At 55.4% G+C, this 22,677-nt stretch overlaps 1 protein-coding gene across 4 annotated transcripts in view; it reads right to left on the reverse strand.

Annotated features, from left to right (window-relative positions):
- The window catches only part of DGKK (diacylglycerol kinase kappa), a 158,601-nt gene that overhangs the window by 17,938 nt on the left and 117,986 nt on the right, over positions 1–22,677 (reverse strand). For all 4 annotated transcript variants that reach the window (XM_073360585.2, XM_073360586.2, XM_073360584.2 and 1 more), the window contains exons 12-24: positions 22,220–22,359; positions 21,544–21,625; positions 20,360–20,451; positions 19,408–19,507; positions 18,800–19,046; positions 10,269–10,370; positions 8,718–8,817; positions 7,023–7,130; positions 4,873–4,969; positions 3,845–3,952; positions 2,645–2,758; positions 1,163–1,297; positions 340–506 (exon numbers count right to left, since the gene is read on the reverse strand). In XM_073360585.2, the coding sequence (XP_073216686.1) occupies positions 340–506; positions 1,163–1,297; positions 2,645–2,758; positions 3,845–3,952; positions 4,873–4,969; positions 7,023–7,130; positions 8,718–8,817; positions 10,269–10,370; positions 18,800–19,046; positions 19,408–19,507; positions 20,360–20,451; positions 21,544–21,625; positions 22,220–22,359 (1,592 nt within the window). The remainder of the gene's footprint in view (positions 1–339; positions 507–1,162; positions 1,298–2,644; positions 2,759–3,844; positions 3,953–4,872; positions 4,970–7,022; positions 7,131–8,717; positions 8,818–10,268; positions 10,371–18,799; positions 19,047–19,407; positions 19,508–20,359; positions 20,452–21,543; positions 21,626–22,219; positions 22,360–22,677) is intronic.

Below are 22,677 nucleotides of genomic sequence, written 5' to 3' on the forward strand. Positions count from 1 at the left end.
TAGGGATTCAGGACTCTGAGCGCCCTGGAGTGATGGTTCCCTCTCAATCTACCACCTCTCCCGGATGTGGGGGATTGGATCCAGGCTGGGAGAGCAGGGCCCCCAGAACAGCATCACTCCCAGCTCAGCGGAGATCATCTGCATCCCCAAGAGCCCCTCCACCCCCACGCCATTGCACAGCTACCACCCCAAGCGCTGGGAAGAACGTGACTCCTCTCTGCACTGCTCCTTCACCACCCACAGGGGGCACCACTGAGTAGCATGAGGTGCTTCCTCCTACCCCAGCCAGCTCCAGATGGGCCTGCTCCCCTGCCGTGTCCCACGGGCACTGCAGCTCACCTGGTGATGAGGGTTTCCGTAGCGTGAGCCATCTGCTGCATCTGGCCATACTCCTCGTCGGTCAGGTATTCCATGGACTGCTGGGAGTTGAGACGGGGCCGCGCCAGGGCTCTGTAGCCCTCGCCCTTCTGCTTGTCCTCCCACGACTTCAGGGTGCTTTCAAAGGCCTGCAGAGAGACAAGGCAACCCTGCTGCTAACATGGGGGCTGTGGGTATCTGACACTGCACTGCCTCCATAGACATTGCCAGGCAGCTGGCATTCATCCCTGCACGGCCCCTGCCACCCCACACTGACACACTAGGGCATCCCTTGGCTCAGAGCTCAGTGCAGCAGCTTTGGGAGAGGACCATGGCAGCTGCCACGTCATCCCCAAGAACCCCAAGTACTGGCATGCATCAATCACTGTTCCCACTGCTGAAATGCAGCCACCTCTGGGGTGGAACAGGACAGATGTTTAACAGCAACTCTATGTAGTTACCTGCATTGGAATCTCATTAACCACCCAGTTCTTTGGGGGAAGAGCTTTGGGATCTTTAACTAGCCCAGCCAGTCAAGGCTCGTCTGAAAGACGGCACCTCCGCCAGCAAAGCACCCCGCTAGCACCACACAGGGCACTGGCCCAGTGCTAGCTCAGAGGAGAGGGCTCTTCTGACTGACTCAGCAGCACCACATCTGAGTTCCCCATCCAGCTGTGGGACAGGACCAGCCCCGTTTAGCTCATGAGAGCTGATGAGGTCCTAGCCCCAGGTAGAATGGCTGCATGCTAGCCGCAGCTACCCTGGGCACCTCTCCCCGAGTCTAAGGGCAGCTGGCAAGTCTCACCCTGTCTCTTGTTAGCATCTGGGCTCGGTTCTTGTGTTGGATTTTGATGATCCCTGGAGGCTGGATCCAAGCTTCTCCATCCACCTGCACTGGGACGCCCTCGTCTCCCCGGATCGTGATCTTCACCATCCGACACTGCCAGACAAGCACAGGAAAGGAGGCTGGCACCAAACAGCAGGGCAGCGCACATGGCCCCAGGGCTTCACACGGCCTGAGTTAAAGAAACTTTCCCAGAAATCGCAGCTTTGCCATGGCTTGATGCCAGGGAAGTGCTGTCTGTGATGCCAGGACATGCTGGCAAAGCCATGTCTCCTGCCGGCTGGCACTCTGCTTTCCTGGCAGAGCCACGTCTCCTGGCCCAGTAGCTGGGTTCTGCCAGGGGCACCAGTGCATCCAGATTGCAGACCCCACTGGGAGGCCTGATTCCTAGCTTGGGTCACTGGCTACAGATTAGCTCCACTTGAACTAGCCGCGTAGCCAGCATGGCTCAGGCTAGCCACTGGAGTCCAATCCCTCCCAAGTCCTGGGTACATGCTCGGGCAGCAAGCCTGAGCGCTTGGCCATGCTGCCCTGGCCATGCTGCTATCTTCACGCGTCAGTTCAAGCAGAGCTGACATGTGTCCCTTTGCCTGAGCTGGGAATCCCACCTCCAGCTGCCGCAGAGCTGTACCATAGGCAGACCCACTCTGTGCTTCTCCATCAGCACACGGCCTACCCAGACACACCACTCGCAGGGCGTCAGTTCTGGCCCACCTGATGCCCTGTGCAACGTGGGTGTGCCATGCTCCCAGAGCAGAATTCACCACTCCGCGCTGGCAGGGGCACTGCACACTCATGGGGCACGGGACAGCCCCAGTGAGATACAGAGGGCCACTTGGGGAGCATGGGACAAAAGGGGCAGTTTGTCCCCGGCCCCCCAAACCCATGGAATCTGAGTTAGCAGCACTGCAACCTGACACACAATGGCGCAGTCCCTGCGAATGGGTGGCTGGGCCAAACCTGAGTGGTGCAGCGACCCCACGCGCCAGGTCGTTGTGACCAGTGTGAGCAGCCGGGCCCAGCCCTGCGGGACAGGTACCGCCATGGAGGGGTGAATGTGGGGAGAGCTTGCTTCCAACCCCCACCCCACCATGGGGGGCCTCAGGGGCATATTTCCCCCCAACAAAAAAGCTGCCACCTCCAGCTTAGAGCCTTCCCTGCCCATATCAGCAGCAGGCCCTCCCTGCCCACCAGCCCTACTGGAGACCCCCCTTCCCCTCCTCACAGGTCAAGAGCCTGACTCCCACACCTGCCCTGACCTCCTGCAGGCTCTTCCGCCCAGGGTGCTCCCTCCTCAACCTCCGTGGGCTCCATGGGAGGGAGGCAGCAATGGGGACATTGGCCCCTGCAGACAGGCCCCATCTGGGCCTCCAGACACCTGGGGCCTAGCCAGGTGGAACCCAGCCAAGGGTTAGCTGATCTCCTGTGGCGGCGCTGCTTTACCTGGGCGATGCGGTGATGCTGCAGGTTGATGACTCGTGACATGGCCATCTGGATACTGCCAAAGACAGCAACCACCTCCAGCTTCTTATCATCGAAGGAGGGCGCCCCAAAGTTCTGCAAGGAAAGCAAAGCGCCATGACAGCCACCGCCCTGGACCCCTCTTCACCACGCTCTGGGGTTCTCTATACAGCTGCGTGTCTGTCTGTCCGCCTGGGGCTCTCTGTGTCTGTCTGTCTGTCTATACAGCTGTGTGCATGTCTGTCCGTCCCTGGGTCTCTGTGTCTGTGTCTACACAGCTGTGTGCATGTCTGTCTGCCTGGGGGTCTCTGTGTGTGTCTGTCCATCCATGGGTCTCTGTGTCTGTCTGTCTATATCTAGGCTAAGTTCCATTTCTAGGGACTCTCCACCTGACCCCAGAGGATGGAGCGGCAGGGTAATGACAGCTGAGCCAGGGTGGGAGGTGGGTCCAGTTGCTGAGACAAGAAGGGGTGGAGGGAGGGGTGGAGGGAGGCCCTGGCAGAAAACCCCAGGGGAAGCTGCCACTGACCTGAGCTACCCACACAGCCACCCACAGGCGGAGTGGGAGTGGGGCACACAGACATGGCCCGGGGCTCCCCTAAGGGCTCTGGCCTCCTCACAAAGGGTCCTTGCAACCTCAGGCTTTTGGCCACAAACAACCCCTGGAGGTCAGGGCTGTGCACTGCAGCACAATGAGCTCGGGGTGTGCACATAAAAACAGAGCTCTACACTGCTCTAGCCCTTCGCAAAGGGAGTAGCCCCACTTCACAGATAGAGAAACCAAGGCACAGCAAGGGGATGTGAACCCCTAAGGCCACAAGGAGTCAGTAGTGGAGTCAGGCCTAGACTGCAGGCCTCCTGACCCCCAGCTCTCTCTGCTCTAGCTACTAGACAACAGTGCCTCCCAGTGAGAAAGACTCCCCACCTTTCCTCAAAACCACCCAGGTACACACTTCTGTCAGAATCAGGGCCTGAGCTAGATGGGCCCTGGGCTGATCCATCTGACGGGAGGTTGGAGACCAGACCAAGTGGACCCGGGGCAGATCTGTCTGGCAATTCTTTTGTCCCTAAATGGATACCAGGTCTCTTGTTACAGCTGCACTGAGGCATTTCACCTTCAGATTTACCATGGACACCATTAGCCAAAGAAGCCTCCAACTCCGCCCTGCAGCCAGCACTCACATTATCCTCCTTTGTGCCGCCCCAGAAGTTGATGCCACCAGCATAGCTGGGGATGTTGAGCACGGCAATCCCCTGCAAACTGGGCAAGGAGATGGTCACCCCGTCACACTGAAAGAGAAGATAAGGCAGGCTGAGATCTTCAGTGTGTGCCAGGCACCACCTGCCAGCCCAGCCGCACCTTCAGATCTGCCCGCAAAGCAGGCGTCAGGCAGGAACGCCAGCAAACTCCCGCATTTTGCTGTGAAACACAGTCCAGGCCTAAGAGAATTCAAGGAAGTCAGGGCAGTTGCGTGGGGCTGGTTTGCAGAAGCCACTGTCCATTGGAGCATCACCACTGTTTCAAGGCCCTGACCACACTTTAGCATTCAGTCCCTGCCCCCCCCAACAGAAAACAGGAAACACCCAGAGAATCGCCAGCCTGAACTCACTCAGGCCCCGTGCTGATCCCCCCATTGTGCCTCATTACCAAAGCAAACCCATGGTCCGATCCAACCCAAGCAGGGTCAGGATACTTGGTTTAAAAATAAAATGCAGGAGCCTTGTCTACACTAGGGCTCCCCCTGTTCGCACCACCAGGTGATGCTGTGCCGGGGTGAGCAATGGTGAGAAATCTATGCACACACCCCACCATGCACAGACACAACTGGAGAGTCCCCTGGCTTTCCTACGAATATCTGCTTGGGCTTTCAGTAACCTGCTTAGCACTGGGACTCAGTGCCTCTGCTTGGGCTCCGTCTTGCAAAGGAAGAAGTTTCCATGACACAAGCAAACACAAAGCAGGAGAAGAGATTGGCACTAAGGCAGAGGGACTGAGAAATGAGCATTGCTGTGGCCTGGCAGCCTAGCTTCTAGCTTTATCTGTGGCCCCCATTCCTACAGTATCTCAGCACCTAAACCCCAACGCCTGGCAGAGAACAGGGATCTATCCAGGAGCCCACGCATGTTCACTTAGCTGAACACACAAGCTCCTGCTCCTATGCTCCCCCAGTGATTTATGGCCCCCAGGCCAGGCCAGCACCTCTGATTACCTCCAGCTGGACTCGCTGCTCCAGGTTCTTGTAGGTCCTCTGCAGAAGCTCCTTGGTCCCCAGCACTCCATACCACATCATGTTCTTGGTGCGACTGCTGCAGTGGGGCAAGGGGAGAGAAACACACAGCTCTGAGTAGGTGCTTTAAATCCAGCCTGGGTACCTGTCTAACACAGATGCTCTAGCTCAGCCAGAAGTCCTGGGTGGGAAGTCACTGGCTGAGGGTCTCTGAGCTGAGTTGAGGACATGATCACAATGGTCCTGAAACTCATGGATCTGTGTTAAACCAGTCCTGCAGACAACTCCAAGCCCTGGTCACCACTGGCGCAATGGGCCACAGCCTCGTTACAGCAGTGCAATGAGACTGACTTTTAAATATGCAAATTAGACAACAGAGGAAGAGATTAAACTAATGACATGCATAGTAATTAACGGGCAACACAGACATTACAGGACCGGATTTGACAATCTAGTCCCATACCCTGTTTCTCACTAGCTGCTTCAAAGACAGGTGCAAGAACCTGATAGTGGCGAGGAATAACCTGCCCACAGTGGAAGCTGCTTCCCCCCAGGTCAAAGACTGGTTGATGTCCTGAAACAGGAGGGTTTGTAACCCTTGGTGTAAAACCCCATCCAATGTAACTGTCTATGTTCTCATTCTCCACAGCAATGTCTGATCCTTTTACTGAATCCTGCTAAGTGCTTCGCCTTCATGATATCCAGCGGCAGCAAGTTCCACAGGTTAATTATGTCTTATGTAAAAATATTTCCTCTTATCAATTTTTAATGTGTTACCTTGTAGTTTCACTGAATGTCTCTTTGAGTAGGAGAACAAGTAAACAGGGATGCCTGATTCGCTGCATCACTCAGCATTTTATAGAGCTGCTACTGCTATCCTCTCCAAATGAAATAGTGCCACTCTTTTGAGTCTCCCTCCATAAGGCAATGCTCTACAGCCCTCTTTATCCAGGAAGGCAGTGTGGCCTAGTGGATAGGACACTAGACTGGGACTCCAAAGACCTGTGCTCTATTCCTACCACTGGCCTGTTAAGTGACCTTGAGTAAGTTGCTTCTCATTCTGTGCCTCAGTTTCCCCATGTGTAGAATAGAGATAATAGCACTGCCTCCTTTGTAAAGAAATCTCTAGCTAAAAAGCACTGTATAACTCTTAGGTAGTATTGTTATTCAGCCATCATTTCATCCCTTCTTTTTCTGCTACACCCTTCCTGCTAGACATGCCATTCAAGGTAACTGAGTAGCAGGATTCAATTCCATCTCAGGATGTCCGGTGAGCTGAGCTCCTCTCCAGAGGTTTACATGTTCTTGCCACGACCCTCTGAGATGCTAGTAATACTTGATTGTTGTATGTTTACTCTAGATATATAGGATCTGATTTTGTGAAACTTCCGCTGGTTCCCACTGGCCTTTGTAAAATGGGATAATTATAATTACCCACCTCACAAGGGTTAATGTCCAGGAGCCTAATTAACAAATGTTTGCAGAGTATTAGAAGATGCTGGGATGAAGGGCATTGGTGCATGGCTCTTGTTAAACAAGCTGTTATTATTACCATGTGGCTGCATCTCCATTCAAGTCAGGCACCATAGACACCTTCAGCTAATCAGACATCCGGACTCATGTCAGAGCAGTGGAGGCTTCATGACAGATAAGGAGCAGCGTGACGCTCAGCCCAACAGCAGATCACTTAGGCTCTGTCTACACTACAGAATTCTGCCTGCATGGCTGTCAGCCAGGCGTGAAGAGGTGTGGTCTGACCAATGTAACTTGCCAGCACAAGCCTCTGGTGTAGACACAGCTAGACTGGCCACATATGCTTGTCCTGGTGTCACTGGTTTTACTCGGGGCGGCTGGAATAAGCTATGCTGGTGCAAGCACAGCTTGGCCAGTATAAGCTGTGTCCACACTAGGAGTGCTTTGCACTGGTATAGCCTTCCTTGTGTAGACCTGGCCAAAGACAGCCCCCACCCCCGCCCTCAGGTCGCTCCTGGAGTTGCATGCCCTGGGGCAGAGGGTGTCTTTATAGATGACTCCCTCATGAAATGGGAACTCAGCAATCAAGGACTTCTGACCTCTGCTCCTATCCTGAGGCACTCTCCATTTGAGGAAGGTAGAGGGGCTCTTTTGCCTACCTGCACTTTTTGGGGTGCTCGTCCCGTTTGTTGTTGAACTCCAGAGAGATTTTGGCATCCAGGCCTATGCCAAAGTAGTTATTCATGACGCATCTTTCGGAGAATTGTCTGAAAGCAGCAGATGGGGAAGGAGAGGTTTGGACACAGAACAATGCAGCAGTGATCATGGGGGTGGAACCGGGAAACGGCAGCAGAATGAAAATATCAGCCCCATTATTGAAACATCCGTATGAGAGTCCTTGAGATTTATTTTGGGTTTTGAAGGGGTTTTAGAATGTTAGCGACAATTGGAGCTTTGTGATTGGCTGTCAGTGATGTTACAGCCATGTCTGATTGGCTGTCAGTGATGTCATAGCCAAGTTTCTAGTCCCCATTAAACACAAAGGGTTGACATTACTGTGTGTAATAACCCCATTGCAAAATAATAATAGTGTGTCCCAGGCTAGGCCATTATTACATTTCTCAAGTTGGCAAAGCCAGGCAAACCTTCAGCTAGCCACGCCACAATCTATTACCATCTCCGCAAAAGATACTGTCTGCTCGTCTGGCATTGCTTAATGATACCAACCAGACGTGCTTTAGCCAAATAGATTGTTGGCTGACGACTCACAGACAATTTACTGATCTTAAACAGCCAGGGGCTGATTCTGGTCTCATTTATGCCAATTTTCCATGAATGTAATTCCATAAGCTTCAGTGGAGGGGCTCCAGATTTACACCAGTGCCAGAGGAGAATCAGACCCTGGCTTTTTAATTCAGTCATTGATTTAACAAGGATAGGTGAAGGAGCAGATTCCTGGTAATATCTTGTGAGGTTAAAGCGAGGAGAGTTAGGCAGGCTGTGTTGAGGACTCTGCTTTCACCAATCTGTATTGCGGGGACAGCACTCAGACATTGCAGTAATAGTCAGACAGACAGACAGAGAGACAGACACGTCTAAATGTTTTGGTTTTAATTAAATCCAGAATCTCTAAAATTGATCAATTCCAGCTAACAGATAATCAATTTTTTCCCCATAGGGGAGCTCACTGCATAACTCTGAGATCCCTTTGCAGATCCCAGCTTGAAGGTATTATACACCTACAGCTCCAGCAACAGCCACAGCGCCTGAAGCCCAGATGATGCACTCCACCAAGCTGGCTGGTCGCTGCATTCTGCACTAGTTGGCTTGCACAGGTAGAGCACATGGCTGTCACCCAGCCTCGGTGATGACAAAGTCATGGGTCACGGTGAGGAGGAGGGTGACCAAGTGTCAATTAGTGGTACTAGGGGAGACACACCTGGACCCTCAAGGAACAGGATGCTCTCAAACCAGAGGCTGCGAGCAGCCCCCTTCACCTTACTTTTGGCAGTGTGGAGAGAACCCCCCCACGCGCGAGAATGGAAAGTTCCACTGCAACACAAACCCCTCTTGTCAGCCAATCAGAATGAAGAGAGCCCTATATGAGACTCTCCGGGAAAGAGGAGGAAAACTGGCTGGTGAAAGGCTGATAATGATTGAGACTGAGGTTAAGGTCAAGTGTTGATAAAGGAGAAGCCATGTGTCCTTTGCAGCTTTTGGCAAGTCATTTCCTTACCTGGGCCTCAGTTCTCCTGTGTCAAATGGGAATAAGAGCCCTACCCTATGTCCCGGGGGGCAGCATCGGAGGCTTGGACATGCACTAGGGATTAACTTTGCCCAGAGCACGTACTCACATGGTGTTGGGATCCTCGGTGAAATGGATGGTGCTGAAGCTGTCAGGTCTATCCAGGAGGATGGACGACGTAGTGGAGGTCACCGTACCACGCCGGGAACCTGGACAAAGGGGAGATGCTCTTTAGTAGCCAGCAGCGCCCCTGCCCTTAACAAGCGTATACCCTGCATCCTACCCCTACCCTGCCTTCCTGAGCCCCCAACACCGCACTAAGAGGCCCCTTAACTGCTGAGTGCAGAGGGGACCCCAATGGGGCACTCTGCTAAGCACTTTGCATGCTGCCACTTTAAATGGAACATGCCCCTAGTGGTGAGTGCTAGGTGTGGCCCTACACACCCGGATTATGGGCAGGTCGGATGACATGATTTGTAAATCCCTTGCAAAGGGCCTGGACATTTTGTCTCCTGATTATCTGCACTCAATTCTCCCTTCTCACCCTGCTTTGATAATGGAGGGTGCAATACACACTGCGCTCCTTCCCTACCACCAGCGGGGGTCAGGGCATGGGGGGTTTGTTAGCCACTTAAATTGGCTTTGGATCAGGCCCTCAGTCAACAGAAGACCTTCCATTGACCTCAATCAGCTTTGGATCAGGCTCCTACTGCTCTCCTGCCAGCAGGGGGAGCCCCAGGTATTATTGATTTCCAGCACACACACTGATGGCTCAAGGTGGGGCCCCGCACCCCTGCCCCATTCCAGAGAGTTGGACTCCTCTGCTATGGTCCCTGCAGGACACGACCATGGATGCCAGGTTTGTATAATTTTTGGTCGTGCCCAGAACAGGTCCAAGTTCTGCCCCAGGCCATGTCTCTGGGAAGAGCTAGATGAACAGGGTTAAGGGGGACAAGGCTGGGGCCACACCCGGGGATGGGTGCGGGGCAGGCAGCTGGGACCCCAGGCCCACATTCCTGAATATTGGTGGAGCACGGGCACCATGGGCACATATAACTTGCTGCCTATGGACATGGCCTGTCAGTCTGTCAGAGCCTCCACAGCCCCCCGCACACAGCTGGTCAATTTCCCTTGGAACGCCCAGGCCAGGATCCCTCTGCAGCCTCCAGCCAGTGCCCACAATGCCAAGGCCTGACTGTCCAAACATCACCAGCTCTGAGACACCCAATGGTGGGCATGGGCGTAGCTTGGGCAGACGACGTGTGCAATCCCACGGCACACTCACATCACACATGGCCCTAGCATTCTGATGGCTGGAAATCTCCAGGCTTATCCTGGTTTGGCCTGTCTGCTGTGCTCTGAGACTGGTGCTAAACACATTGCTCCAGGCACTGTGCAGGTAGCAAAGGTGAGCCCAAGACCGATTCCCCCAGCCAGTTACACAACAGCAACCAGGATTCCTTCTCACAGTCACAGATGCACTGTAGTACGTAGCTGGGGAGCCTCCACTTTGGAAAACGGGGCCCCTTTAATCTGTGTATTTGCCACCCCCAGTCCTGCCTTGGTTCCAGCTTCTCCAATCACTTTAAATAACGAATGACGTGGAAGAGTCCATGATCCTGAACGGGGAGTGGGCTGCATGAACCAGCCGGAGCCTTACCAAGGATTTCGGTCTCTTTGCTGAACTCTTCCAAGCTGTCCTTCTTGCCGGAAGCCGTGATGCTCCGATAAGCTTGAGTCTGCTTGTTCTGCTCATCCACAGCTACACGGGAACAGGCAAGGCATGCAATGTAAAGCCAACTGTAGGGGTATGGCTACACAGCAGTGTCAGCCCAGGGTTCATGGGACTCGAGTCAGCCGATCCATGTCAGGGAACCCTGGGCTGGAGCATCTACACTGCATTTTAACCCTAGGTTAAGGATTTGCTGACCCATGCTCAAACCTAAGGCTCTGGCACCCAAGTGCGCAGACCCAAGTCAAAGTAACCATATCCCAGAGTTTCTACTGCCCCCCACCCTGTTGAAACTCTAGCCCTAGGAACATGGTGCACTGTGGGAAAACTCTACTGCCCTGCCTATTTCCCAATTGTGACATGATACTGATGGGACTCAGAAACACATAATGACTCCTGTGGTGGCTGTCCCGGGAGCACACAGCCGTGTGAGAAGGCTTTATTCTGAACTGCCCCTAACCCGAGAACTGGGTTCCCCACTGGGCTGAGTCACATGGGCAGGAAAATGCCCAGGACAGGCGCCTGTTCTAAAGGTAACTAGGGCACCCAGCTCCAGGGCTGCCAGACTGCACCATGGGCTGGTCAATAACAGGATTTTTCTTGGGCTGGTTTTTATTTATTGTTGTCTGTTGTTTTGAATGGAGGTGTCCGAGGAAGAACACACACCCCCAGCCTGGCTGCTGCCGGCTGCGGAGCGGTCAAGGGCATCCCCTGGGCTTGGGATGCAGGGTGCTCCAGCATCCTTGGGATCCCTTAGCCCTGCCCCCGCCGCACACGGGCAGCAGGGATAAGGGATCCCTGGGAGGCTGTGGGGAAGTTTTGGAGCTGGCTTACACTCTCTCACCTGACAGTGCATGCAGCCCGGGCATACCTGCAAACACAGCCCCGGGGGGGTGGGGAGGCCTTGGGGGAAGGGACAGAGAGCAGAGCAGGACTAAGCGGCTGCCCTGCAGGGAGGGGGAGCAGCAGAGCTCCCGGCTCAGCAGGGCTGGGGCAGGGATGACCCTCGATACCCTGGCACCCAGGAGCTGCCTCCCACCAGTCAGCTTTGCTCCCTGCTCCGAGTAAGCTCCTCACAGCAGTGAGGAGGAGCCGGAGCAGGCAAGGGGAGTGGGCTTGGCCAGGCAGTAGTGGTGCTTCCAGCATCTGCACTGGCTGCCTGCAGCGCTGCTCCTCTGCTGCCAGGAACTCTAGGGTAGATCCGGAGGTCTTCCAGGACCCGAGTCAAGCCGTGTGCACAGGAAAGTAATAGGGCTCGGACACTAGGTCCCAGCTTAACACGGGCTCGGACCCTCCAGCCCTGCAGTCCATGCCCTAGCTTAGCACCTAGGTTAGCATGGATGCAAGGGGGGTTAGACTTGAGCCCAGGCTTACATTGCTGTCTAGACATACCCTAGGGATGCCCAGCCAGCACCTGGATGCACCGATGCCTCCCCAGCTCACTGCTGATGAGTCTGACCCTTGTAGGTGTTTCTACTCCCAAAGACCCAGGCGGTCCGGCATATGCTCTAGCATGATGAGAAGTTCACAGGGCAGACAGAACCATCCAGGAGATGGGGATGCCTGCTCTTTGGGCTTCTTCCTGTACCCCAGGTGCCAGGACCTGTGACCCACCAGCCAGGAGCAATGCCGCTGGCATTCAGGGATGCTGCTCCTGGATTAGCCACCAGGGTGCGCTCCCTGACTTTTATTAGAGTCACCTCTGAGTAATTCACTCTGGTGACTCAGTGTCCCAACTTCACTGAGGGGGAAACTGAGGCACAGAAGGGTCCAGGCCAAAATGATCAGCAGGGCCCTATGCTGTGAGGTGCCTCTGTTTTGGGCATCCTGCCTGGCCACATCTGGCTTGATTTTTGGAAGTGCTGAGCATTAAAAAAAAAATAGTTACCTATTTTTGAGCAGGGGGTTGGACTAGATGACCTTCTGGGGTCCCTTCCAACCCTGATATTCTATGATTCTATGATTTTTCGTAACTGTTGTTCTTCGAGATGTGTTGCTCGTGTCCATTCCATAATAGGTGTGTGCGTGCCCACATGCGCAGTCATCAAAGATTTCTGCCTTAGCAATACCCGTAGGGCCGGCTTTGGCACCCCCTGGAGTGCTGCACTCATGCGTCTGTATATCAGGCGCTGCCAACCCTACACCCTCTCAGTTCCTTCTGGCCAACAACTCCGACAGAGGGGCAGGAGGGCGGGGAATGGAATGGACACAACCTGCATCTCGAAGAACCACCGTTACAAATGGTAGATAACCATTTTTTCTTCTTTGAGTACTTTCTCATGTCTATTCCAGTCTAGGTGACTCAAAAGCAGAATCAACGGAGGTGGGCTTTGAGCTCACGGTCTTGCAGCTTGTAGCACAGCTCTCCCAAACCTAGCAACATCTCGAGCCTGCTGGGTCAGCACGTAGTGTGATGCAAACGTGTGGACGAATGACCAGGTGGTGGCCCAACAGATCTCTTGGATTAGCACTTGTGCCAGGAAGACTGCTGATGACGCCTGCACCCTACTCGAATGAGCCATCACGATCACCAGTAGGGGCACCTTTGCCAACTCGTAGCAGTAGCAGATGCAGGCTGTGATCGAAGATGAGATTCTCTGGACAGACACTGGGTGACCTTTCATTCTGGCAGTGACAGCAACAAACAACCGCATTGATTTATGGAACGGCCTTGTTCTATCAATGTAGAAGGCCAGCGCCCGTCTGACATCCAGGGTATGCAGCCTGCGCTTGTCATCCGTCATATGAGGCTTTGGACAAAGGACTGGTAAGTAAATATCTTGACCAGTGTGGAACTGGGAGGCAGCCTTGGGCAGAAAGGCTGGGTGCAGATGCAGCTGGCCTTCGTCCTTACAGAAGGCCTTATATGGCAGCTCCGACATGAGCGCCCTGAACTTGGACACCCTGCAGGCCGAAGTTATGGTGACCAAGAAGACAGATCTTCCAGGAGAGAAGAAGAAGACAGCAGGAAGCCAGAGGTTTGAAGGGGTGACCCATGAGCCTCGACAGCACAAGATTCAGGTCCCAAGGGGGAACTGGGTCCCAGACATGCAGGTAAAGGCACTCCAGACATTTCAAGAACTGCGCCATCATGGGATGGGCGAAGACCGACCAGCCTTGAAATGGAGGAATGCCAAAACGGTCGCCAGGCAGATGGAAGATAGCGGACAGGCCTGGGAGCTTACGGTAAAGTAAATAGCCCAGGATGTCCTGCAGCGGGTACTGCAGCAGGAATGTGCCGGTCCGAGGACCAACACGTGAACCACTTCCACTTTGCCACATAGGTAGTCCTGGTGGAGGGTTTCCTGCTTCCCAGCAGGACCTGTTGGACACTAGCAGAGCACTCCTGCTCATCCATACTTAGCCAAGCAACAGCCAAGCTGCCAAGTGCAGCAATGACAGGTTCAGGTGCAGCAAGTTGCCGTGGTTCTGGGACAGCAGATCCGTCCGAAGAGGTAGCTGCAACAGGGTGGCTGCCGAAAGACTCAGCAGCATGCCAAACTAGTGCTGACAAGGCCATGCTGGGGCTATGAGGATAACAGACGCTCTGTCTTGCTTCACCTTTAGCAGGATCTTGTGGATCAATGGTACTGGTAGGAAGGCGTATATCAGTGCTCCCAACCACAGGATCAGGAAGGTGTCTGACAGTGAGCCCTTGTCCTTACCCTGCAGAGAACACAACACGTGGTACTTCCTGTTCTGTCTGGACACAAAACAGGTCCACCTGGGCAGTCCCCCACATGTGGAAGATGAGGCTGACCACCTCTGGATGGAGCGACCATTTGTGGCAAGACAAAGTCCTGCTGAGCCAATCCGCCAAAACGTTCTTGGCTCTAAGCAGGTGGGCAGCCACCAAATAAATGTTGCACTGCCCACAGAAGTCCCAGAGGCTGAGCGCCTCCATACAAAGGGCCAAAGACCTGGCGTCCCCCTGTCTGTTGATGTAAGACATCGTGGCTGTATTGTCCATCAGGACCTGTACCACCCTGCCCTTCAGGTGGGGCAAAAACACCTGGCAGGCCAGGCGAACAGCTCTGAGCTTTCTGATGTTGATATGAAGGGCTAGATCATTTTGTAGCCAGCAGCCCTGGGTGTTGAGCTCACACAGGTGGTGTCCCCAGCCCAGATCCGACGCGTCCAAGACCAAGGTGAGCATTGGAGACGGGGTCACGAAGGGAATCACCTGCAGCACCAACTCTGGATTCAGCCACCAATTCAGGGACGAGAGGACATGACTCAGCACTGTGACCACTCGGTCCAAGGTGTGTCTGCTGGAGATATAAACCAAGGCCAGCCACCTTTGCAAAGGCTGCTAATGAAGTCAAGCATGGCTGACCACGTATATGCATGCGGCCACGTGGCCTATTAATCGCAGGCATGTGAGGGCCGTGGTGAGCAGATGGCTCTTTATGTGGGCGATCAAGTCCAACATGGCCTGAAAACACACTTCCAGAAGGAAGACACTGGACAATGTGGAGTTGAGAATCACTCCAATAAACATTATGCGTTGAACGAGTGTTAATGTGGACTTCTCTGTGTTTATTAACAGGCCCAGATCGTTGCAGATGGACTGCACCAGATCGAGGCTCCGTTGCACCTGTTCTGAAGACCTGCCCTTGATGAGCCAGTCATTGAGCTATGGGAAGATCTGGACCCTTTGATGTCTCAGGTAAGCCGGTACCAGTGCCACGCATTTCCTGAACACCCTGGAGGCCAAAGGGTAGCGCTGTGAACTGGAAGTGACGCCTGGCCATTATGAAACGCAGGAAACACCTGTGTTCCGGGAATATGGAGACATGAAAGTAAGCGTCCTTTAAGTCAAAAGCAGCGTATCAGTCCCCTGGATCCAGGGAAGGGATGATGGAGGCCAGGGAGACCATGTGGAACTTCAACTTCTTGAGAGACTTGTTGAGGCCACGCAGATCCGGGATAGGTCTGAGGCCCCCTTTGGCCTTCGGGATTAGGAAATAACATGAATAGAATCCTCTTCCTTCCATGTCCTGAGGAACCTCCTCTATAGCCTCCAAGCCCAGGAGCTTCTCGACCTCCTAAACAAGGAGTTGCTCGTGAGAAAGGTCCCTGAAGAGGGATGGGAAAGTGGCAGGGGAGGGGCGGCCAAGAATTGCAGAGTATAGCCCCAAGGCACTATGTCCTGGACCCAGCAGACTGATGTAACCTGCGACCAGGCTGAGTGGTAGGGGAAAAGGCAGTCAAGGAAAGGCAGGTAGGGTCCAGTTGGCTGATAGGGGGCGTCACTCTCATCCCTCAAAATGATTGCTTCTGTCCCCCTGGGTGTTTGGCGGCCCAGGCTGGTCTGGTGAACGGGAGGAAGAAAGGAGACAATGACTAAAACCAGTGTCCCTTCTCCTCGTAGGTCCCTGACAAGGCTGCCAGGGCCTTGGCGGCGGCTATGGCTGAAAGGGCTTCCTGGCTGATTGAGGCATGTGCATGCCCAACGAGCGAAGGGTAGTCCTGGTGTCCTTCAACCCATGCAGCCTGGCATCCATTTAATCTGAGAACAGACCAACTCCGTCAAAACGGAGATCCTGGATTGAGGCCTTCATCTCCTGGGAGAGGCCTGCAGTCTAGAGCCAGGAACTACACTGCACAACCACTGCTGATGCGACCACCCTTGCTGCTGAATCTGCCGTGTCCCATGCCTTCCGCAGGGAACATCTGGCTGCTGCTGTGCCCTTCTCCACCAGCATGCCCAACTCCTGGGCCAGACCCTGAAGGAGGGATTCCTGGAACTTTTTAAGACTATCCTGAAGATTAAATTGTACTGGACTAGCAGGGCCTGATTGTTTGCCATCCAGAATTGTAGGCTGGGGGCGGAATACATTTTTCTCCCGAATAAATCGAGTTTTTTGTCCTCTTTGTCTTTGGGAGTGGAAGAGGTGGGGACCTGTCTGTCCTTCTCGTTGGCCACAGACACAACCAGCAAGCCCTGGGGTGGGTGGGTATAAAGGTATTTGAAACTTTTGGCCAGCACAAAGTACTTTTTCTCTGCCCATTTTGAGGTGGCAGGGATGGAGGAGGGGGTCTGCCACAGGGTTTTGGAGATCTTGAGGACTCTGTCATGTATGGGCAGGGCAACGCGGGTGAGCGTAGAGGCCGAGAGGACATTGAAGAGGGTGTCCCCTCATATCCCACCATCTCCTGCACCTCAAGCCCCAAGTTCTCGGCCACGTGCCAGAGTTAGGGCTTGATGCTCCCTGAAGTCATCTGGTGAGCTAGCTCTAAAAGGTCCGGTGACCCCCTTGTCCAGGGACAACGAGGAAGACTGGACCACAGATGGAGGTGCGGGGGTCTTGCCCACAGTCGAAGAAGGAGACTTGGGGGTGGGCACAGGTTCCTCCGCCCCGACCTCAGAACAGGCTTCCGGTACCGGGCCAGGTGGGGCTGCCGACCAATGCTTCAACATGGCCACCAAGGAAGGGGGCATTGTCATAACCGGTATGCCACACACACTCCAATATGGCCACTATGTTGGCCACTGGCTGTGCTGCCACTACGATGCCGCAAACAAGGAAGCGGATTCCGGTGCTCAATCACGCCGATGGGACCTGGGCGATGGGCTGAACTGGCCTTCTGTACCAGAGGAACCACCTTCCAGCTACCAGCGAGGAGCCATTGATGTCTGCGTTTGTTTACTGGTCATGACTTCCAGTGACCGGTGACCTGGTGTAATTGACCGGTGACTGTACTGGGGAGAGTGGTACCGGTGCCAAGGAGACTGGTGCCAAGACGGGGAACATTCCCACCGTGCCGGTGATCAGGACTGACGCCTGGAGGATGACTGGTGAGACAGTGAGCAGTGCTGGGAATAGTAGGGGAAGTGTCGACCCCGTGCCAGTGAGTAGCGCCAGGAATCTGGATGCCAGCCTGGGTGACCGACAATGCGACTCGGACCTGCACCTGGATTCTCGACGCAGCAGAGAAGATTGATGTCTTCTGTCTGGCAACTGACGGTGTTCCCCTATCCCCTGAGGGGTCTTAACGGTGAGCTTGCCTTCTTGGGGAACCTTAGCCGGGTCCTGCAGCACCAGGGTCATCATCAGAGCAGGTGGAGACCTGTGCTCTCTCTGCACCTGGGGAGCCTGCGATGATGACAGTGCAGGCAGAGGTATGGGTCCCATATCACTCCCAGGAGTTGGTGGCGGACCTTTAAGGGGGCTGGGAGCCTCAACAGGGGAGGCACGATTGCATGGCTCCAGAGTAGCCTGGTGGGCAGGCCCGGGTCCCTTGGTAGGTGATCCCTGGGCCTTCTTGTTTGGCGCCGGGGAATGCTTGTTGGCCTTCCTCTTCGGCACTGGCGATGGCAAACAGTGCCAGGAGGAGCCAGGTGCCAGCGATGCACTGCACACAGAGGCTGAGGCGCTCAGTGTGACCTGCCTGGATGGCTCGGAAGACAGACAGAGGGCAGACTCCATCTGGAGAGTACTGAGGCGGATATCCCGTTGTTTCTGGGTGTGGGGCCAAAAGTTTTTGCAGATCCGGCATCGCTTCTTAACGTGTGACTCCCCCAAGCACTTAAGGAAGCTGCTATGGGGGTCATTCACAGGCATAGACCTGCTGTAGTCTGAGCAGGGCTTAAACCTGGGAGACCAGGGCATGCCCCGCCTGGGGCAAAGTCCCCACTGGGACCCTAACTTAACTAACTAACTACTTAACACTACTATATGCAAACTATATACAAAGGCACTAAGGTCCAAAGTTTGAAAGGAGAAACCACTAGCTCTTGCTAAGCAGGAAAGGCGCTTGACTGACCACCACAGGCAGTAAGAAGAAACTGACAGGGTGTATGGTTGGTGGTGCCTTATATACCACGGCATGAGCGCAGCACTTAAGGGGGCGACACAACCAGCCCTATGGGTTCCGCTAAGGCAAAGATCTCCAACAACCGCGCACGTGGGCGTGCAGACCTAGAATGGAATTGACATGAGCTAGCACTCGAAGAACTCCCTTTGAGTGAACCTAGCATCACGGTGAGCCAGGTCCTGGGTCTCTCCAGCTTGGCTCCTCAGAATGAAAGGACTCAGAATCAGTGACAAACGGGGGCTTTGCCTTGCCTTTCCCAGGTCACCAGCAGGATCAGGACTGGCACATGGCTCCCAGCCCCTGGATCTATGCACTGTGTCATGCTGCTAGTCAATGTACCTGTTAGGGGTCAGCAAGTGCCTGGAGGGGGTCTCTGTACCCTGCCTGGACACTGGATCCTTGGCCCCTGGCATGCCCAATGCCCTGGAGGCCAGCGAGGAGCTGATAAAGTACTGAGCCTTGCAGCAAGTAGTGTCTGCATGATAGTGGAGGACTGATCCTCCCAGCAGAGCCCTCCGCATAAGGGGGCCAGCCATGGAATGTGAAATGGATGGGGAAGGCCAGGGACCTTGCAGAGGCCTTGAGTCTGGCTGACCCCCGACACTGCAGTCCCTTCCTGCCTCGCCCGGGCTCCTTACCTTTCTCTGCCTGCTCAATGATCTGCCGGAGGGCCTTCTTGAGGCTGTTGGCTCTCAGCATTAGCTGCTCCTTGGATTTGAAGATCCTGGGCACAGGGCTTGGGTTGAAGCTGCCCCCCCTGCTGCTCTCCTTGGCCTCAGGGCCGGTTGGGGCAGTCTGCGTGCTCCCCTCGGGGACAACGATTGCCTGTGATTCATCGTTCAGCTCCCGCACCAGGGAGTCCAGCTTCTCGTTCAGCATCGCACACTGCAAGAGAGAAGTTAGTCATCCCAGGGGAGTGGACCGCGGTAAGGCCAGGGCGTTTGCTGGCACTCAGCCACAGGCTGGTCCCAGGGGAGGGCGCTGGGGGGGGTCACAGCTAGCATGGCACAGCACATGGCTGCTGCTCCATGGCATGGCTCATGGGAACATCCTCTCAGTGGTAGAGCATTCTGAAGGCGGTCCCAGGCAATGGATTAATCCATGCTGTGAACCCCATGGAGAACCCAAAGGCTTAAATCCAGCGATTGCCAAGACTGCAGCTGCCTGCAACACTGACTGTCTGCCACAGGGGGGCGCTAGTGTCCCAACAAGCATCCCCACCAGGCCATGCCCCGCCAGAACTTACCTTCCGAGCCATGGTGTCAGCCTCCTGCTTGTTCTCGATGGCCCTCTCATAGGCCTTGCCAACCTCAGCCACAAAGTTGTTCACCGTTCCGCACAGGAACCTGCCAGAGAGAGCAGCGTCCGGGGGCAGAGTCCGGGTGAGACAGGAACCCCTGCGCTGGGGCTCCTTCCCAGACCCCTCCCCACACAGTTGGGCACAGTGCCTCTGGAATGCTGCTCCTCCATTAGCCAGCAAAGGGCGCTCTCCAGCCCCACGAGGGAGGCCCCCACCTCTGGGCCCAGCTGTGCCGCCCTGCAGCAAGCACAGCAGCGTTTGGTGCTGGTGAGAGCCTAGCACCCTGACATCACCCACGGCCAGGCAGCCAACCATACTCTGGCCGGGCCCCTGGGACGTACCTCTTGCTGATGCAAACTGCAGCTGTCCAGGATTGCGTGGCTCAGACACATGGGATGGGCTGTGATGCCCTTCACCATTTGGGCCCAGCATGGAGCCAAAGGCACTAGCGGCTGAAGGCTGCTTGGAGCCCTGTGTGCAATGATTTGGGGGCCTCAATACAAGCTCCCTGGCCCGGATCCTCAGAGGTACTCGGCGCCTCACTCGCATTGATTTCAAGACCTATGAAGATCTGGGACCCATCAGCCACATCACAAAACCACCCCCTCATTGGCACAGTTCTGCCCCGTTGGCACTGCCAGCAGAAGCCGAGGGGCAGGATGAGCCACAGACCCCCAGCTCCCTCGTAGCCCTCGGAGTAAGCCCACCAGACCTGGCTCCGGCAGGCCAGCAAGGTGGGGGAAGCTTGGCTTGCTACTGTCCGTGCTCACTGGCCTGGGGATGGGCAGAGGGCACCTGGGGAGGTGCATGCCTGATCCCTGCCACCCTTGGCCTGCCCACAGCATCAGGTGGGGGCGGCTCTGATTGGGGTGACCCTCATCAGCCAAAGCCCCCTTACTTTGCAGAAGAAATCACAACCGAGTGCTTGTCGGATTCCAGGATCTTGGCCAGGTGGAAAGCCACGGAGTCGGCGTAGTGAGAGATCTGGGCCTGCGGGACATGGAGGGAACAAGGGCACTCTCTGAGCAACAGCAGCAGCACTCCTGGTGCCCTCCCTGGATCCTCCTGGGTCAGCCACACTAGAAAACTGCAGGGCTGAGCAAGCCCCTGCAGCTGTAGGGGAGCAGGGCTCAGTGCCTAAAGCACCGGACTGGGAGTTAGGCTGTACTCCTGACTAGCTGTGTGACCCTGAGCAAGTCACAGCCCCACTCTGTGCCTCAGTTTCCCCATCCTGCTCCACTCTGATTCTCTGAATGCCTGGGGACATCTGGAACCTGCCAATCCATCATTTCCTCTTCTGTTGGCATTCAGAACTGCACCAAAGACCAGCTCCCCTGCAACGGGGCTAAGTGGAGTGCAGATAGCCCAGATTTCCAACTACCCCTTTTAGGGGTGCAGCTGCATGCGTGGTGGGATTGTGAAGCTTCATTGCTTCAAGACTGTGAAATGCTTAGAGCTCCTCAGGTGGGACAGGCTGCGGGAGGGGAGAGGATCGGGGTGCGTGCTATTACATGGCAGTCGAGTGCACGCTCTAGTGTGTGGTTACAAACCCTGCGTTCGTTCGCACACGCCCTTGGGGCAGTGGCAGCACTGAGTGCCAGAGCCTGCTGCAAACCAACAGCAGGGAAGTGCTTGGAAATCAGACCCTACGCTCACACTGCATGCATGGCGCTGCAAAGGCTCCGGTACCAGACTGTCTGAAGAGCTGACAGGCTACCGAAACCAGATGGAGGGAAGGGAAATTGAGGCGCAGAGAGGGGAAGGTCACCCAGCAGCCAGAGACAGAAACTAAACTCAGGTCTGCTGACTCCCAGTGCAGTGCAGTGATCTATCCACTAGGACACACAGTTTCTCTTGCCACCGCCCCCCTTGTATAGACTGTGCCACAGAGCCAGTTACCTCAGGCCCTGGGTGCTGCCATGTGCAAGCTGCTTTCCCCCTCCATCCCCATGCTCAGGTAGCAGACATGTATAGGCAGGGGTCTGAACGCAGGAGTTGATGTTCCATGCCCCAAACTCATCTGGGCTATGCTGCCACTCCAGCCCCACCCCCCACGCTGGACAGGCAACAGAGCAGCTGTACCTGGATACAGGAATCCCCATTCTCCTCCTCTTTGATGGCAGGGGGCGACTGCTTGGGCGCCTCGTAGGTCAAGACACTCCATCTGGAGGGAAGGCAAAGACAAGATGCTTGTTGCCGGGGCTCAACCTTTGCCAAGCCATGGCCTGGCAGCCAGCCCTGCCCGGAAACCCAGGGCGGCCCCTTTGAGATGAAGGCAGGCACTGGGCCATGGTGGGGCAGGGATCTGCAGGGAGATGGGCCCCCCCGCATAGGACGCAGAGTGGGGCTTCAGAAAGCCAGGGCAACAGGAGATGGCAACCGCAAGTCAGGGGCGTGGGAGGTGACTCTCGTCTCAGTCCTGGCCAGGCCCTGGTGTCTGAAAGGAGTGGGGAAGGTCAGCCATTGGGACTGGCAGCCCAGATAGACCTGTGTCCAGTCTCCGAGAGCAGCCAGACACAGAGGAAGACGCCCTGCAGTAGGTGGCTACGGGACAACCTGCTGCCTGGGAGATGTGGCTGAAAATGCAGGCGCACGATGGCAGACTCAGGGTGACGCCTGACCTCAGAGCCCTTCCCAGGGAGTGCCCACCCAGATTAAGCTTGTTCTCTTACCCATTTGGAATACTGAGAGTGAAGCCCCCTTCCTGGCCCAGGGCAGGAGTGAGGTCTGCCCAGCCCACAGCCTTGCCCCTGCTCACCTGTCCAGCATCTTGGTGCTGGCCCGCTCCAGCTTCTCCAGGACCTGCAGCAGCTGGGTATCATCATCACAGAGACTGCCCCAACCCAGCACCCGTGCCAGGTCATTGCCCGTCCCCAGCGGCAGGACACCAAGCTGGCACTGCCATGGTAAGGAAAGAATTGTGAGCACAGGGCAGCCCCCAATCTGAGAGCCCAGCCAAAAGCTATGGGCATGGGGTGCCGTGTCCAATGGACCCATCCCTTGCAGGATCCCCTCCACACCCTGGGGATCTCTCTGATGGGCGTGGGCAGGATCTCAGCTCACACTCTGATTAGTACCAGTGACACTCAGAAGGGGGGGTCACTGGGGGTGTCCCGGCAATGGGCACAGCTGGCACTTTGGGACGTTGCTGGAATGCGCTGCAGGCCCCTACCCAAACAAACCCAGAGCACACCTGGCACCTGCATATGTCTGGCC

Source organism: Lepidochelys kempii, chromosome 9, assembly GCF_965140285.1.
Source record: "Lepidochelys kempii isolate rLepKem1 chromosome 9, rLepKem1.hap1, whole genome shotgun sequence".
Classification (NCBI taxonomy): domain Eukaryota; kingdom Metazoa; phylum Chordata; order Testudines; family Cheloniidae; genus Lepidochelys; species Lepidochelys kempii.